Source organism: Gossypium hirsutum, chromosome D12, assembly GCF_007990345.1.
Source record: "Gossypium hirsutum isolate 1008001.06 chromosome D12, Gossypium_hirsutum_v2.1, whole genome shotgun sequence".
Taxonomy (NCBI): Eukaryota; Viridiplantae; Streptophyta; class Magnoliopsida; order Malvales; family Malvaceae; genus Gossypium; species Gossypium hirsutum.
In genome coordinates, this window is record NC_053448.1 from 43,717,749 (window position 1) to 43,735,598 (window position 17,850).

A 17,850-nucleotide genomic window follows, 5' to 3' on the forward strand; every position below is an offset into this window, starting at 1 on the left:
TAAAAAAAAAATATTTTTGGGCATATCAAGATTACCAAAAAAAAAAAAAAAACTCAAGCTTTTAGTAGGTTACATCATTATTTCTTTTTTTTTTTTGAAACAAGATTACATCATTATTTCTTAAACAAAATAAAACTAGTTAATGTATAAGAACTTAGCTAGATAGGCAAAGCTTTACCATTGGATATCAAGGTTTCTTGTGCCAGTCTCCTGGGTGTTCTTCGTAAGTAGGGTGCATTTGCTTTTCCTGACCTGTTCTTGTTCATGATTACGCATTGGCTATCTGGATATTAAACGTAATTAATTAACAATTATATCATTGTTTACAAATGCACATTTTACAAGTGTCTGTTAGTCAAATAATTTATTATCTCGACATTTGGAGATGTCTTTAGCATTTTGTACTTGATGGAGACAAGAGATTGCTCTTGATGTCACTGCTTGTTGAGCATGTGTCTCAACTAGAACCGAGGCTTCTTTGTGTTCATAAGAAAATATAGTTTACTTTCATATTGAGGACAATGCTCCGTATAATGATACTCTTATGTGGTCTCAGGCTGCCCAAGTCGCTCTTAAACAGTATGTTGTCAGCACGTTTAGTTACCTTCTACGGGACATATCAGGTTTCTGTCCGCAATTGCTGCTCTTAAAAATATTTTTACACTTTTGGAGTTTCAATCACTCAGAAGATAACAATATAGTTCAAAAGAGGCAGCAGAGGAGCTCCCCTTGCAGGTTGCTTTGGAAGCCAGCAAAAAAGCTGTGCTCCAGGGCAGCCTGGTTGTCTTACTGGTAAACTCATTAGAAGCTGAAGCAACACTTGTTTTATGCAAGCAAAAATGACTCAAACTTTGCATCCCTCATATGCTATTTATTTAAATAAATGACTCAAACATAGTTCTAACTTTGTACTTCGAGATCTACTACCCACTAGATTTCTTGCCCACAATGTATCAACACATGTTGTACAAAACCTAACATAGAAAAATATAACATGAGATAAATCAGCCATCATTTTTTTGTCTGGAGACTTTCGATGACTTTCATCAATTCATTTGCCACCAAAGGTTTATTCAAATGAGCATCCATTCCAGCTTCCAACGCCTCCGTCCCTGACGTATGAGCGGTCAACGCAATGATCGGAATACGAACACCATATCGTTCCTCCTCAATTCTAATTCGTCGCGTTGCTTCATATCCATTTATCGGCGACATCTTTCAGAACACACACAGAGAAACAAAGATCAAAACTCATTAAATCCACCATACATTAAAAATTCACGAAGTAGTGAGAAATCATTTATATACATTACCTCACAATCCATCAATACATAATCATAGTTTCTCTGAGCTTTGAGACCATTGCACACTCGTTCTAAAGCTTCATTTCCATTTTCACAATGCTCAACATCGGCACCAAGCTGTGTAGCAGTAGTTATAGCAAGAATGCTTAACATTTTGTTGTCCTCAGCAATCAATATTCTTTTCCCAAACAAGGGCATTTCGCCGTTACTCAACTCGGCACTGTCCTCGTTCTTTCTTTTTGATTTCAACCTACGACGCGTGTGCACTAGTGTAGGTGATGATGGTCCTTGTTTACTATACCGTTCATCGCTCGAACTGACATATTCTTGTATCTCGTCATTACGTTGACTGCTTCTCAACCTTGTCTTGTTATATGGATGCTTTGAACTTTCTGAACTAGATGAAATACCTTGTGACAAGTTTCTGAATTCCGGAAGAAGTTTTATCACTCGATGCAAACGTGACCCATGGAAAGGTTGTAACAGAATTTCATCATCGGGATCGAGTCTTTTTGGATTGATGCAAGGTGAAGTCGGTTTATCTAACCATATCACCTTACAACATGTACTATGAAGGCCTCTTCGGAATTCAGCTACAATCCTCCAGAGCTCGGAAAATGACTCTGCATTGACATCAATCACAAGTAGTATGAAGCTCGGTGTATCTTTGCGTCGGTTGAAAGGCAATTTATGTTCAGCTCCTTCCATGGCACTTAAAGGCATATCTTTAGAACTCGAACTTGAGATATCACTTCTACAACTCATATCTGATCTCCTTGAAGAATGGTGTAAAGAATTTAGCTTGGGTTGTATCTTTTTCATAGCAGATGGAAACTGGTGACATTGATCTACAACTAATACACTTATACCAAAACTCTCCAAGAATTTTTGTGAAACTCTTCGCCTTTCGATGTTTTGCATGAAGAGAACGACTTGTGATCCGTCTAACTTGGGACTAGGAGTACGAATTCCGAGTTTGGGACTAGAATTTCGAATGGAAAAGCTCGAGTTTGTGCCACCATACATGGCATCACTTTGAGTCTCACAAGCTCTGAGGAAAACGGTGAATCTAAAGCAAGTTCCCTTTTCACCAAACTCTTTATTAACAATTCCAATCTCTCCGCCCATTAAATGTACCTAATAAAGTAAGTTCTGAATTAGTTAATTCATCCATACATGGAAATGTATGTATGTAGGTAATAGTTGTAACTTACCAAAGATTGAACAATTCCAAGGCCTAAACCAGTACCTACTTGTCCAGCTGCTGTTTCTTTAACCTGCACATAGTTTTCAAACACTGATTTTTGTTTCTCTTTTGGAATACCTTTACCTGTATCATCGACCTCGAACACAATCTCCACCGAATCACGATTCTGTCTAACTGCACTTTCCGCTTTGACATCACCATTGCCTTCGTTTTTGTCAGAAAACAAACGGAACACGTACTTGCCTAAACCTTTCCGAGTAGAAGCAAGTTTTTCGGGTTTGAAATCATGCTTTCTGACCCAAGCTCGAACACATACATGCCCTTCAACAGTAAATTTAACAGCATTGCTCAATATATTGCTCAATATTTGCTTGAGTTTCCCTCTGTCACCTTTCACTTGTGAGAGCTTAATAATGGATCCATCACAAGGGTCTAAAACAACATCAACACCCTTAATCATACCCACAGGATGATATAAATCAACCACATGTTCAATCAAATCAGCCAAATTGAACTCTTGTTCTTCCAAATTCATCATTCCAGCTTCAATTTTGCTTGTATCAAGTATAGAATTCAATAGCCCTGCAATTTATATATACAACTATTTAGATTAGACCCCCCTGAAATTTTGGTACCAATAGGCAAGTGAAATGAATTTACCTAATAAATCCTGTGCACAAAGACTCATTTGCTTCAAATATGTCTCGAAATCGGACCCAGGGGCTGCATTTGCCAGGCATAAATCGATGTAACCGGTAATACCGGCTAAGGCTGCTCGGATATCATGGCTGGCACCAACTAAAGCAAGGCTTTTGTTCATGCTTTTTCTCTCAGCTTTTCGGGTTGCTTCCATTTGTTTAATGAGCTTATCATGTAGGTAAATCTCCCTTTGAGCATTGGTGGTCATTGATGATATGAAGAAAACAAGAGGGATGACTAATAACACCATTGTTACCACAAGAGCAATGTGAGAATAATTGATTTTGCTATAAACAAAGCTTGCTATTCCTTCATGTGGTAAAGCCAATGCATATACCTGAAGACCAAAACCCAAAAACCGAAACTCGTTAATAAAACTAGACGTGAACACTGCAAACACCGAGAAAAATGAAGAATTCGAATAACATACGGATTGTACTCCCGAGATTTTGACTGTTGAACAGCGAACATTATACTCTTTTCCATCAATGTCCATCATATAGGTTTCTGAGGTATCATTGCTGCATGGGAAATTTTTAACACCATTTGGCCACATAAACTGTAAGAAAATAGTACCATTAACATAGATGAATTTGGTGTTTGCGATTCCATTTAGCAACAATTTTCCATCCATTGTAATCAAGCTTAAGCTTCCACCATAAAGATTAATACCACCAAGTCTGTCGGTTAAATTTTTAACTGGTACTCCCATGGCAATAACACCTTTTCCAAGCAAGCTAACACTAGTGAGAAACAAAGGTTCCCCACCATTGTTCCACCCATTTTCTAATGAAGAATACCCCCATGAATGATTTAATGCTACTTGAAACCAACTTGTATTCACAACATTGAATGAATGGGATATAACAGGTTCTCCATATAGCTTTCCTGTTTGATTATCCACTGGTTGCTTGTACCAAACATGCTTCTTTCGGCTCGAAAACGACGAGTTAGCATATGTTAATAGAGTTTGATTTCCATCAATGTTGTAAGAAAAAAACAGACCCTCTAATCCAACATATGAAATTTGAGACAGGTATGGAATTGTAGTAAATGCAAGGAACAATGTAGGTGCCACCTGCAAACAATAAGTAACATTCTTAATTCTATGTATCATTGTATACATGTATGTATGTATATGGTTTAATGCATACCTTAGTTTCAATCTCATCGAATGAGATTTCATCAGTTTGGTTGAAGGAAGAACTTAAAAGCTTTGCTAAACTTGCAGCAGATGAATTTAATGGAGGTATTGAATTTGCAATGATGTGAATTTGTGATTGAAATCCAGAATCCAAGCTATGGGTATTGAAATCCACATTTTGTTCAATTTGTCTAGTTGTTTTATACCACCATGTGATCATTATGCTTGGTGATATCAACACCAACAATGCCTGCATTAATAACTTTGTTCATTAAATTTTTTTTTACATCTCATATATATATATATATTACTCTAAAATGCTATATCAAAATCTAAGGATCAATATAAAACATTTCGTAATACGTAAAAGTAATTAAGTCGAATTATAATCAGGCATATAAGAGGATTCAAATGAATTAGTTCCCATTATACCAAGATATTAATGAAATAGTTTTTTATTTTTAATAAATGAGTTAATATCTTATTTGATAGTTGAAATATTTTTCTATAAATATACATAAGTAACGAACTTTTTGAAATCTCAAATAAAACGATCAAAAAATTCTCGATTATAGCGCAAATCTAATTCTAAGCAAATTTGGAAGGATTTTTATTTTTTTCTAAACAAAGACAAGTTTCAATAGTCCAAAAGGTATTTATCTATTTAGAAAAAAAATCATTATTTATAAATTAAAATTTACTTTTCATAATTATATATAGCCATTCATGAATTTATAAAGCAATTACTATACATATAACACAAAAATAAGAAAAATAGAAAAGAGAGAAAATTGAAGAAGAAGTATAAATTACCAAAAAGATGAGGATTATGACGGGGCGTGACGCTATAGATATGTTGAGATTCATTAGATTTTCTGCATTATAAAAAAATCAACTTTAACATTCACCTTTTCATTATATATGTGTGTATATATATCATGTTGGTAATTTTGATGAAAAATAACAACACTTTAATTATTGAATTAAAATTTTATTTTATTTTATATATATATATATATGACCATCTTTGAAGAACATTCAAGAGAAAATAAATAGGAATTTTCTTTGGTTTTTCTTAAAGATAATTTATTTGGAAAAGAGGGTTTTTTTTTTTTAAAATCTAATAGTTAGTTATTGTAATTTTTCACCTTACAAAAATTTCCATTTTTTTTTTACAAATCTAAGAAAATCCATTATTTCTCTCACTCTTTTTTAAAATTTCTTTTCCAATCGGTATAATTTTATTGAATAAAATGCAATCTCATCTGTTCTTTTTTTTTTCTTAATTTCTTTAATTAAGAGATTCATTGACTTTAAATTTTAATTTCCAATTAAAAAAATATGAATCTCTTAATTAAGAAAAATAAGATGATATTTATTATTATTATTAACTTTAATATATAATTGTAATAATCTTTTCGGAATTAGACCTTTTCTTTCTTGTTTGAAAAAAATATATAGAAAAAAAACACTTTTGGGCATAACTCAAATAATAAAAATCTTAATTATCCAAAAAGAATCTCAAACTTGTAGTAGATTACATCATTATTTCTTAAACAAAATAAAACTAGCTAATGTATAAGAATTTAGCGTACGTACGTATGTATGAATGATTAGAAAAAATAAAAAGAAGGAGAATTTAGAAGATAAATAGAACCTGAGAGATGACTGAGTAGAGGACTGTCAAAGGATGTGATGAGATTATATTTTGCTTAATAAAATTAAGAATATTGTTTTTTCTTTTTCGGAGTAATGATGATAAAAATTGACAATGTTTAAATAGAGGATAAAAAAATATAAGGAAATTAATGGGGCATGGAAAGGCATGCACGTTGGCTTCATGCAAAATTCAGCCTTTTGTTTTGTAATACCAGCACATGGTAATAAAAATTAAACTGGATTTTCTATTTCTTAATTATGTTTTATTTATCATAGTTTTATTTTCCGGAGATCGAGGAATTTTAATATTAAATTATCGCACGTGTTTTTATTAAAGAATTTATATGAACCCGCGATATGATAGGATTGGCACGTGTTTGTTTTATAAAAATAAGATTTATAACCATAGTTATACTAACATGTACATCACGTTAAATTGAATATTTTAAATTATATGATGTCAAAAATTATAAAATGAATTTTTGTTACATTATTAAGATTTTGAAATTTTTTTAGGTTGTTTTGTTTATGTAATCTTGTGAGATTTTATATAAATGAGAAAAGATATGGTAATTATTACATTATATCTCATATGAGATTCTAATAAATGAAGGAGGATTTGTTAAATGCTTTTACTATATATATACACAAAAAATATATGGAATTTAAGGTATAAGTACCGTTGAGTCTTTTATATTATGAGTTAAATTAATTAAAAAATTAAGTAAAGTAGTTCCTATAAGTTAGATTAAAGAGTAATTTTTTTTTTTAATTTCATATACATCAGCATAAGATACACGTAGTATGTCACATTTAATTATTTGGTTATTCCGTTAGCCATTTCAGTTTTTAAAAATAGAATTAGATGAAATTTAAAAAAAAAATCAGCTTGTTCTTTAATATAACATATATGGATTGATTTGTCAATTTTTTTTAAAAAAAGAAAAAGAAAAAATACAATCCGACTCTTAATATAAATACCTCCATAATATATTTACTCTCGATTTAATCATGTATAACATCAATTGGACTTTAATCGAAATGTGGTCTTTTCAACCTACATTTCCATTTTCCTATCCATATGCCATGTAATATCAAGACAACCCAATCAATGTCTATTTCATGACTATTCTGGACAATTTAAAAAAATAAAAAATAATACATAAGAAACATTTATATTTAATTTATTAATTTTATATAAAATTTATAAATCACCCGTTGAAGCATGTTCTTGATTATGAAATCACCAATCGAGGCATTTGTCCAAATTCTTACAAAAAAAAAAACTCTAAAAGAGAGCAGTTTTAATTATATTTTATGAGAACTCGGAGCATTTAAGGTGAGAAATGGCGGCTGCTGTCAAGTGAGATTCGGAGTCGGAGTTCAGTTCAGTCAAGTGAGAATTCCTTTGGACGACAAGGCGAAGAGAATGAGACATCTGCTGTCGAGCTTCTACTCTCCAGATCCTTCTTCGACAAACGACTCTCCTTCAAACCACGGCAGCTTAGACGCTATAAAAACTACTACTTTCAATGCCGATCAGTACATGAATCTCCTGGTACGTTCCAAATAGTTTTGATCTGAATTACGGATTGAAATTTTACTGAATTCTAATGCTAGATTTATAGAAATCGATTGTTCGGAATGGAATTCGTCGATTAGATTAGATTAATCATGTTTTTGGTTGGATTTATAGTTGATTCGGAGGGTTTGATACCTTCAAACATGGATTGGATTGACATGTACAGATACGGAAGTCGAATTTGGAAGCGCTTCGTCAGAGGCATGTTGAAATGGCAGCCGAAATTAAGAATATCGATACCGACTTGCAAGTGCTGGTTTACGAGAATTACAACAAGTTTATCAGTACCACGGATGCAGTTAAACGGTAACTTGTTTCAAATCTTAAAATCAATGTTAACATCCGCCACTGCTAGTAGAATCTTAATTTGGGAAAAACTATAGGGTTTGTCAATATTATATCTGTTCGTAGATATTTTGTTATTTCCTTTTGATTCAGCAAGATTTTTGATGTGGTAGCAACTGTTGTTTGTTCGATCAAGTTATCTGGACTTTTGAAGTTTGTTCACAAGCACTGTTTCTTGTACTGGAATTTTGATTTTAACAGGATGAAAGTAATATTGTAGGCATGGATACAAATATGGAACATCTGCTTGACAAGGTGTGTTGGAATATTCTTTGTCGAAACTTTTTTTTTAGATCGACCTCTTATTTTGAAATAAGAAATTAGGAGTCGTCATTAATCCTTTATATTTAGATGTGATTGGATCACCTCAAAACTCATTTTAAATAAAATGTTAGATTTATTTAAACGATACTTTTTGGTCTACAAAATCCAGTAAATAGATTCGAGAGTCAGTTACGTACGAGGAAGAATTAGCATACTCGTGACGCTCAAAATTGGTACCTAATAGATTACTTGATGTCTTAATCTCGAGAATTGAAAATTTGAAGAAAATTTAAAAACGATCCCTTTTTGTATTAAGACATTACTTTAAATTATTTTTCGCGAAAATAGCCTATTTCAAGTTAATCGAGAAGAAATGATCCTGTCCTGTAAGTTAGGACACAATGCCTTAAATCCTCGAAGACAAAAATAAGCACCATTTGTTCGTTACTTAAATCTCGTTTTTTTTAATTTTTTAAATAGATATTCGATTATTTCGGTTTTAGAAAGAACTCATATTCCGTAAATTAGGAACACGACTCTTCTAATTCCAAAAATAATGAACATTGCTTCGATTTAAAAATTTTTCTTTTTTATACATCGTGTGAAAACGAACGTAACATTTGAAGTGATATGCATTTAACTTATTCAGACATAATATAAAAATGGATAAATATATTTAAACATGGTTCGGGGTACGTTGTAGCAATAATAAAATAACATAGAAGTCTAATATAATAGACTATTTTCGAAAAATTTTAAAAAAAAATCGTCCTTTCGCCGGCCATGAGAGCCGTCGCTGCTCCATCGCGGCCACCGGTGGTCGACGACGGTGACCGCTGTCCCCGGTGGCAGGACTTCATAAAAAGGGCCTATTTTGGCCGTTGAGTTTCCCTCAACCCAGATCTTAAGCCAAAATTCCAAAAACCCATTAAAAAAAACAAAAAATGACCAAAAACCTTTTGGTTTTCCGAATTTTGAAAACTTCCTCAGAGTCACCTTTTATCGAATGTGACGACCTCGTCTACTCACGTTGACAACTCCCATTTTCATTTGTTTCAAAATGAAAAATCGATTAAAAAAAAGGGTTTCGACATTCTTCATGTCAGTTCTAGTTGAATTTTTTGAATAATGTATTAAGAAACGAGGAAAAGGGAATTACTCAAAGCTGAAAATTTTTCCTTCTTTACATTTTTATAATTGTAGATAATGTCAACGCAATCTAAAAGTGATGGGATCGACACTTCTCTTTTTGAGAAGAGAGAACACATAGAGAAGTTGCACCGGACACGTAACTTCTGCTTAAAGTTCAGGTATTCAAGACTGTTAAATCTACGTGGTGGCTAGTGAATAATGTGACAACAGCCCTAAGATTTAAAGCCAATTTTTAAGGTCATTGTTGCTTACCTTGTTTGTTTTCTTCTATTTTTTTAATTTTAACACTTTGTTTCTACATAATTTTGCTTTTATGTCAAAATTTTCTGTTCAAAAGATTTAACACACACCATTGTTTTCTTACCAGGCATATGGAGATTCGTCATTTCAGGACTGTAAACAAGCATCCAAGAAGCAATTGCTATAATAGTAAAAAACTTGCAGGTACATCTGGTCTTTGCCTTATGCATGTAAGGTGATTTATTGCAGATAAAAGAAAATTTTTAATGTTTTTCTGAAAATTACCTTCTCGGGGTGAGCTGGTTTTGAAGCTGCAGTGCTTTTGAAGCAGTTGGATTTTTCAGTTTGTACCGCAATCTTTCAGATTGAATTATCTAGCTGGTTGTGCTCTGTCAAAATGGAGCTTAAAAACTAAATTACCATGTATGGCTTTACTCCACATGAAATGCATCAGCAAAGGGATGTAAATGACTTCATTCTTTCTCTCTCATGTTTTCTTTAAAAAATTAAACTTCTGATTACTGAAAGTCTTTAAAACTAGCAGCTAATATCTTTGACTTACAGTGATGTTACTTTCTAAACAGGATTTTGATATTGCTTCATATATCCGTTTGAAGTATAATCTTATGCATGATCTAGATTATGTGTATTTGGGCAGGTGGATAGCTTACAGGCAAAACTGCTTGAAAAGTTAGAGCAATCTCTTGGAGACCTTCAGCTTAAATCAGATGAAATTGAGAATGTTTCTGTGGAGTCTAATGATCCTAAACAAGGAAAAGTTTCAGACTCAGTTCCTGTTGCAGCTCATGAGGTAAATGAGCATAAACTAGCATTTTGTTAATTTCTTTATATATGGCTTGTGGGATTGGCTTTCCCCAGCTTCTCCTGGCACTTTTGAAACTACTGAGCAGTATGTAAAGGGTCGGATTTCTTGTGGCAATCTCCTGGGTGTTCTTCGTAAGTAGGGCGCATTTGCTTTTCCTGACCTGTTGTTGTTCATGGCTATCCGAATATTAAACGTAATTAATTAACAATTATATCATTGTTTACAAATGCACATTTTACAAGTGTCTGCTAGTCAAATAATTTATTATCTCGATATTTGGAGATGTCTTTAGCATTTTTTACTTGATGGAGACAAGAGAGTGCTCTTGATGTTACTGCTTGTTGAGCATGTGTCTCAACTAAAGCTGAGGCTTCTTTGTGTTCATAAGAAAATTGATCCTTGGTACCATATTGTTTTATCAATGATGGTGTGAGTTTGAATTTGTTTGTTTCTGAGTTTTGTTGGAATCATATAAACAATGCTTTCATTTATTGTATTTCTTTTCTTTGTATTTTGAAACTTAAAACTTATTTAACCTTTTTCTTATTGATTGCCAAATCATTTGCAGGGGTTATTTGGACAGATGTGCTTCTAATGGATGAAGTGTTAAGTGAGGCTGTTCTACCCAGTTTTTCTCTGGAGGTCTTTCTTGAAACTTATTTGACCCATTATATTTTTAGTCTATATTTCATTTCTTCCTCTAATCTGAGTAAATATAGTTTATTTTCATATCGAGGACAATGCTCTGTTGAACGATACTCTTTTGTGGTCTCCGCTGCCCAAGTTGCTCTTAAACAGTATGTTGCCACGACGTTTAATTACCTTCTACGGGGCATATCAGGTTTCTTTCTGCGATTGTTGCTCTTGAAAATATTTCTACGCTTCTGGAGTTTCAAATCACTCAGAAGATAACAATATGGTTTAAATTTACTAATGATGGTCTCATGGGCATGTCATTGCTTTTTCCTGTTTCCTGATGGAGGTCCAAAGAAATCTCATTAATCTTTTCTCACTTTTTAAAGATCCCCGTTCACTTGAACTAAAAATATAATTAACCTAAAGCTAGCTCAAAGCAAAAGTCATGTCTATGACCTGCCGCTCAACTATTGCTGTTCTAGAATTGATATCCATAGCTACCTCATTACTACTTTCAAATGCTTGTTCGGTAAAGAGTTATTTATGAAAAGTGAGAGGTGCACTAAATGTTAAAGCATACAAATTTCTAGATCCTACATGAACTTTTAAAATTTTGAAAATTTGAGTACACTTGATTTGTTTTGATTGATGTAGATCCATCTAATGAAGATCACCTTAGAAGTTTGAGTTCATTATGTATAATTGCAGATGCCCTTCTGAGAGTAAATGTTTGCTCAAAAGAGGCAGCAAAGGAGCTCCCCTTGTAAGTTGCTTTGAAAGCGAGCAAAAAAGCTATGCTCCAGGGCAGCATGGATGTCTTACTGGTAAACTCATTAGAAGCTGAAGCAACACTTATTTAGTTTCTTGGTCTTAGATAGGTTGATGACACTCTAGAATAACGTATTTTTATGTATTAATTATGTATTTATTCTAAGTATAATCCGGCTAATTTGAACTATTTATGATCTTTTATCTCATAGGGACTAAATTTGAGGCAAAAGCAAAATTAAGGGCCAAAAGCGTGAATTTAGAGATAAAATTGGTCAATGTGCGACACAAGGAAAAGTTGGTGCCAAAAGTGCAAGCATGGAGGAAACAAGGGTTGAAATGCAAAAAGAAGAGATTTTATTCTATCAGACTCTATTTTAATTATATTAGGATAATTAATATTAAAATAATTATTAAGGATTATTTGATTTTAGGATTTTATTTTATTTATCTTTATTTATCTTCAATTAAATATTTTTTTATCTTTTGGGAGTTTAAGTAGGATTAGACTATCTCCTCTAGCACATAAATAGGGGGTGAAGTGACTCAAAAGGCATCCATCTTTTTCTGTAAACACTTTCTCCCCAAAAGTTTAGGCTTTTGTTCTTCTCATATTTCCTTTCAATAAAATTTCCATTTTTATTTTATTTATTTTCTTTTCCACCACAACCATGAGCCACTAAACCCATCTAGCCGAAGGTTGTCGATATTCCCCAAAAAAGGGTTCTTGAGGCTTAGAGTCCGTACTTAGCCTCATCGTCGAGTATTCATCATTTCTTCGCATTACGGGGCTGACGCTTCCGTCTATGTCCCTTAAGAAGTAAGCTTTTCAACGTATGCAAAGGCGGTCGCTTTGTATGTTTTGGGAAGGTTGCACAGTCGGTTCATTAGCTTACTCCGTCAGAGGTTGGCAAGCCCAAGAGACAAAATGGCTTGGGATTCGCAATTGAGAAGCGTTGATCTAGCATAAGACGATCCCACAGAAGCGATTGTTGGCTAGAGTCAGGTTCCACTAAATCGTAAGTCTAAATCCTTGGAGTTGGTGGTCGTAGGCATCCTCTTCCAATATAACTGGCTTATTCGGTTTGGGAAGGATCATCTAAAGCCGAGGATTGAACCCAAGGCGGAACGAGACAACTGGAGGCTGGAACCTCCTATGAGAATTTTCTTTCTCTCAAATCTATTTTTAATTTCTCGAATTTTCGATTCAATATTCTTAATTATGTTTTTATTTTATTTTTCGTTTCCATATCCAAACCTTTAATTCTGTTATTTTTTTATTTTTTTCCAGGAACACAGGTTTTCTTGGGCAAGATTCTGCCTGGGATTTCACGGAACAAGATATTGTGCAAATCCAGTCCCTGAGGATTTGACCTTACTTCCCTTTTACTATTATTTTTCATTATTTATTAGGGATAGGATATTTTTGGTGCTTTCAATGACCGCATCAAACTTGGGCGCCGTTGCCTGGGACTGGCAACGTACTAATCTTGTTTTTCGTTTCTTATGACCATATCTGCTCTAGGTACTCTTGCATTCTATTCAGAAATTGAGAAAACTACTATAGCCAATAGCAGGAAGACAAAGTTACAGAAAAAGCAATCAGCGGTGGTTGGAACTCAAAACAACCCACCGCCAGAAATCGAAGTCGACAGCGAAACTAAGTCCAAGGTTAATGAAAACCCTACTCAAACACTTGAAAGTGAAAAAGTAGAAGTCGACTCTCCAGAAAAAGTGCTTAACGCTAGGGTTAACAAAAACCCGAATCTAGCACACCAACTAATGGCTCAAACGATTCGGCAACTGGCTGAAGCTCCGACAAAACAACCGCCATTGTGCATCGCGTATCCTACTGTGGATACCGATTTTAAGTTGAAGTCAAGTCTAATCCAGTTACTGCCAACTTTTCGTGGGTTACAAAATGAAAATCCCCACAAGCATCTGAAAGAGTTTCATATGGTTTGTCTTAGCATGAAACCTCAAGGGGTAACTGAGGATCAGATTAAATTGCGTGCTTTCCCTTTCTCCCTAGTAGATTCCGCTAATGAATGGTTATTTTATTTAACCCCTGGATCTATTACAACTTGGGTTGATCTATCTCGTTTGTTTCTAAATAGGTTTTTTCCAGCGTCTCGAGTAGCTGAGCTAAGAAAAGAGATCGTTGGAATAAGGAAAAAAGAAGCTGAGCCCCTTTATGATTATTGGGAGCGGTTTAAGAAGTTGTGTACAAGCTGCCTACAATATGGTATAACGGAGCAATCTCTCTTCCAATACTTTTACGAAGGTTTGAAGCCCATGGAGATGAATATGGTAGACGCCACTAGTAGAGGAGCATTGGTCAACATGACTTCCCAACAAGCAAGAGACTTGATCTCCGCGATGGTTGCAAATTCTTAGCAGTTCCGAGCCAATACTGAACTCGCCGCTAGTAGAGGAGCATTGGTCAACATGACTCCCCAACAAGTGAGAGACTTGATCTCCACGATGGCTGTAAATTCTCAACAGTTCCGAGCCAATACTGAACCCCCTAGAAGGGTTCACCAACTAAGTAATTTTACCTTAGAGGATAAAGTTGATAGACTTACTAATATGATGAACTCTCTTATTGCAAAAAAGGTGAAGACAACCCAGTTATGCAGAATATGTGTTACACCTGATCATGCAACTGATGCATGTCCCAGTTTGTATGATGATACCATGACCCATTTGGATGCTGTGGGAAATTTCCCTAGGCCGCCACAAAGGAGATACGACCCTTACGCTAATACCTACAACCCAGGGTGGAGGGACCATCCTAACTTAAGTTATGGGGCCAATCCACGAAATAACCAACTATACCAAAATCGGTTTCCGCAACAGCCTCAAGGTTCAGGTAATTCTCTAGAAACCATGGTCAATAAGTTAGCAACTAATGTTCTTGATTTTCAACAGCGAATCCAACAACAAACTCTTAATTTTCAAAAAGAGACGAAGGATTTCCAACAGAAAACCAAGATTTCCATCAAAGAGTTGACCACATCGATCGAGAAATTAACATCTCAAGAGAAGCTGCCGTCACAAACAAAACCAAACCTTAGACAAAATGCGATTGGAAAGGTATTGAAACCAATTCCTGACAAGAATCTTGGCCAGGAAATTGCCTAAAAAAAACCCGAGAAAGACGAATAGGTCCAACCGAAGCCTCCATTGCCTAAAATTCAACCTCTGTTTCTAGAACAATTCAACCAGTGTCAAAGAGGTAAAGAGGACAAGAAAATCCTCAAAACATTTAGAAATGTCGAGATCAACATTTCGATGTTGGATGCTATCAAGTAAATACCGCGATATGCTAAATTTCTTAAAGAACTTTGCACCAACAAGTGAAAATTAACTGGTAATGAAAGGGTGAATGTTGGTGAGAATGTATCCACAGTGTTACAATGAAAAATGCCGGCAAAATGCAAGGATAGGGGCATGTTTGCAATACCATGCAAAATAGGTCATCTGGGAATTAAGAAGGCTATGTGTGATCTAGGGGCTTCTATAAATGTAATGTCATATTCTATTTATGAATCATTTAACGCGGGTTTTTTGACAAAAACAGGTGTTATCATTCAATTGGCGGACAGGTCTGTTTGCATCCAGAATGAGTCCTTGAGAATGTTCTGGTAAAAGTTAACGAGCTTATTTTCCCTGCAAATTTTTATGTGATCAAAATGGAGGAGGATAGCACTCCTGGATCTTCAGATCTCTTGCTGGGTCGACCTTTTCTCAGTACAGCTAGTACTAAAATCGACGTTCGAAGTGGAACTCTCACGATGGAGTTTGATGGGGAGATCGTAAAGTTTAATGTCTACGACGCCATTAGCCATCCAAGCGAAATCTTGAGCGTAAATCGTATCAACATAATTGACTCTTTAGTGGAAGAGAATTTTGAGTCAATTTATGGAGATTAGTATGAACTTGATAAATTTGAATTTATTAATGAGTTATTATCTCCAAATACTAAATTATTACCTTTTGTTATACAAGCACTAGAGTTGGAGTTGAAACCACTTCCTGAGCATCTGAAATATGCATTTTTTGGGAAGGGTAATACTCTACCAGTCATAGTCTCCAATAGACTCTCCAAACATGAAGAGAAAAGTTTGGTTCCTGTACTAGAAAGTCATAAGGAGGCGATTGCTGGACCATTGCAGACTTAAAAGGGATAAGCCCTTTGATGTGCACACATATGATTTACTTGGAGGAAGACATGAAACTAAGGCGAGAGGCACAAAGACGACTAAATCCGAATATGATAGAGGTAGTAAAAAAGGAAATAATCAAGCTTCTAGACGCTGACATAATTTACCCTATTTCTGACAGTAAGTGGGTAAGTCCGGTACAAGTCATACCTAAGAAAACAGGCGTGACAGTAAAGAAAAATGCTGAAGGTGACTTGGTACCTACCCGAGTACAAAATGGGTGGTGCGTCTGCATTGATTACAGGAAGTTGAACTCATACACTAGAAAAGATTATTTCCCTCTTCCTTTTATAGATCAAATGCTCGAAAGATTAGCCGAAAAAAATCACTTTTGTTGTCTTGATGGATACTCAGGTTTCTTTTATATTCTAGTCGCACGGGAGGACCAGGAAAAGACCACTTTTACATGCCCATTCGGTATATTTGCGTATAGAAGGTTGACATTCGGTCTTTGCAATGCGCCGGCCACCTTCCAGAGATGCATGATGAGTATATTTTTTGAATATGTAGAAAAAATTATCGAAGTTTTTATGGATGATTTTACTGTATATGGGAATTGTTTTGATGAATGCCTTAAAAACCTAACGATAAATTTGAGTAGGTGCATAGAATTTAATCTTGTCTTGAATTATGAAAAGTGTCATTTTATGGTAGACAATGGTTTAATTCTGGGTCATGTTGTTTCATCTAAAGGAATTGAGGTCGATAAGGCCAAAATTAATACTATAAATTCTTTGCATTATCCCTCAACTGTGAGGGAAATTCATTCTTTCCTTGGCCATGCAGGGTTCTACAAGCGCTTCATAAAAAACTTCTCGAAGGTAGCTGAACCACTGTGTGAGTTGTTGCAGATGGATAAGAAATTTGAGTTTGACCCAAAATGTAAGGAGGCATTTGATACACTCAAGCAAAAGTTAGTCTCCGCTCCTATAGTGCAACCGCCAGATTGGAAATACCCATTTGAAATTATGTGTGATGCCAACGAGCGCAGTGTAGGAGTCGTGTTGGGGCAAGGGATAGACAAAGAACCACATATCATATGTTATGCCTCGAAAACCCTAGATGCTGCGCAGATCAACTACACCACTACGGAAAAAGAACTTTTAGCCGTTGTATTTGCTTTAGATAAATTTTGACCTTATTTATTGGGATCTAAAGTAATTATTTTTTCTGATCATGCAGCCCTCAAGTACTTGATCGTGAAGAAGGAAGCAAAACCGAGGCTCATTAGGTGGATTTTATTGCTCCAAGAATTTGACATCGAGATTCGAGACAAAAGGGGATGCGAGAATTTATTTACTGACCACTTAAGCAGAATAAAAGTACCTTTTAACGACATCCCTATTAAGGAAAAATTTCCTGTTGAGAGCCTATTCTCGACCGAGGTACGTCTCCCATAGTATGCAGATATAGTAAACTTTCTAGCCAAAAGATCGTTACCCACTGAGTTAGCACATTCCGTGAGGGAAAAGCTTAGACGCGACGCTCGATATTACATTTGGGATAACCCATACTTGTGGAAACACTGTTCAAACCAGATAATACGAAGATGTGTTCCAGAAACTGAGGTAACTTCTATCCTTAATCTTTGTTATGCTGAAGCTTACAGAGGTCACTTTGGCTCTAAGTGGACCGCTCATAAGGTGTTAAAATGTGGGCTATATTGGTCCACAATTTTCTAAGACGCATATAACTTCTGTAAGTCTTGCGATAGGTGCCAACATACAAGTAACATCACTAAACGAAATCAAATGCCCATTTTCCTGATTCATGTATGTGAAATCTTTGATGTATGGGG

The 17,850-nt window shown here is 34.9% G+C and overlaps 2 protein-coding genes and 1 long non-coding RNA gene across 3 annotated transcripts; 2 read left to right on the forward strand and 1 right to left on the reverse strand.

The window, feature by feature from the left end:
- Positions 1–863: 863 nt before the first annotated feature.
- On the reverse strand, positions 864–5,221 carry LOC107943164 (histidine kinase CKI1). Its single transcript, XM_041108003.1, has 6 exons — positions 5,168–5,221; positions 4,365–4,604; positions 3,172–4,288; positions 2,519–3,093; positions 1,314–2,441; positions 864–1,215 (listed from the first exon to the last, which is right to left on the reverse strand). Exons 1-6 carry the CDS (start codon positions 5,219–5,221, stop codon positions 1,012–1,014), a joined length of 3,318 nt encoding a protein of 1,105 aa, XP_040963937.1. The 3' UTR covers positions 864–1,011.
- Positions 5,222–7,442: 2,221 nt separating this feature from the next.
- On the forward strand, positions 7,443–10,011 carry LOC121224548 (vacuolar protein sorting-associated protein 51 homolog). The gene is made up of 7 exons (XM_041108004.1): positions 7,443–7,571; positions 7,762–7,901; positions 8,034–8,097; positions 8,142–8,195; positions 9,408–9,514; positions 9,724–9,800; positions 9,908–10,011. The coding sequence occupies exons 1-7, from the start codon at positions 7,443–7,445 to the stop codon at positions 10,009–10,011; spliced, it is 675 nt and encodes a 224-aa protein (XP_040963938.1).
- A 15-nt stretch (positions 10,012–10,026) lies between these two features.
- Positions 10,027–12,089, forward strand: LOC107947547 (uncharacterized). The gene is made up of 5 exons (XR_001697165.2): positions 10,027–10,407; positions 10,991–11,064; positions 11,142–11,263; positions 11,767–11,882; positions 12,039–12,089. It is a non-coding gene; the product is annotated as an uncharacterized lncRNA (long non-coding RNA).
- The last annotated feature ends 5,761 nt before the right edge of the window (positions 12,090–17,850 follow it).

Bases quoted from the DNA above. Each gene is read 5' to 3' on its own strand.
- LOC121224548 (XM_041108004.1), top strand. From the start codon at position 7,443: ATGAGACATCTGCTGTCGAGCTTCTACTCTCCAGATCCTTCTTCGACA. The intron at 8,098-8,141 runs GTTCACAAGCAC...TGATTTTAACAG, and splicing joins TATCTGGACTTTTGAAGTTT to GATGAAAGTAATATTGTAGG. The intron at 9,515-9,723 runs GTATTCAAGACT...TTTTCTTACCAG, and splicing joins AACTTCTGCTTAAAGTTCAG to GCATATGGAGATTCGTCATT.
- LOC107943164 (XM_041108003.1), bottom strand. From the start codon at position 5,221: ATGAATCTCAACATATCTATAGCGTCACGCCCCGTCATAATCCTCATC. The intron at 2,442-2,518 runs GTAAGTTACAAC...TTACTTTATTAG, and splicing joins TTGGAATTGTTCAATCTTTG to GTACATTTAATGGGCGGAGA. The intron at 1,216-1,313 runs GTAATGTATATA...GTGTTCTGAAAG, and splicing joins ATGTATTGATGGATTGTGAG to ATGTCGCCGATAAATGGATA.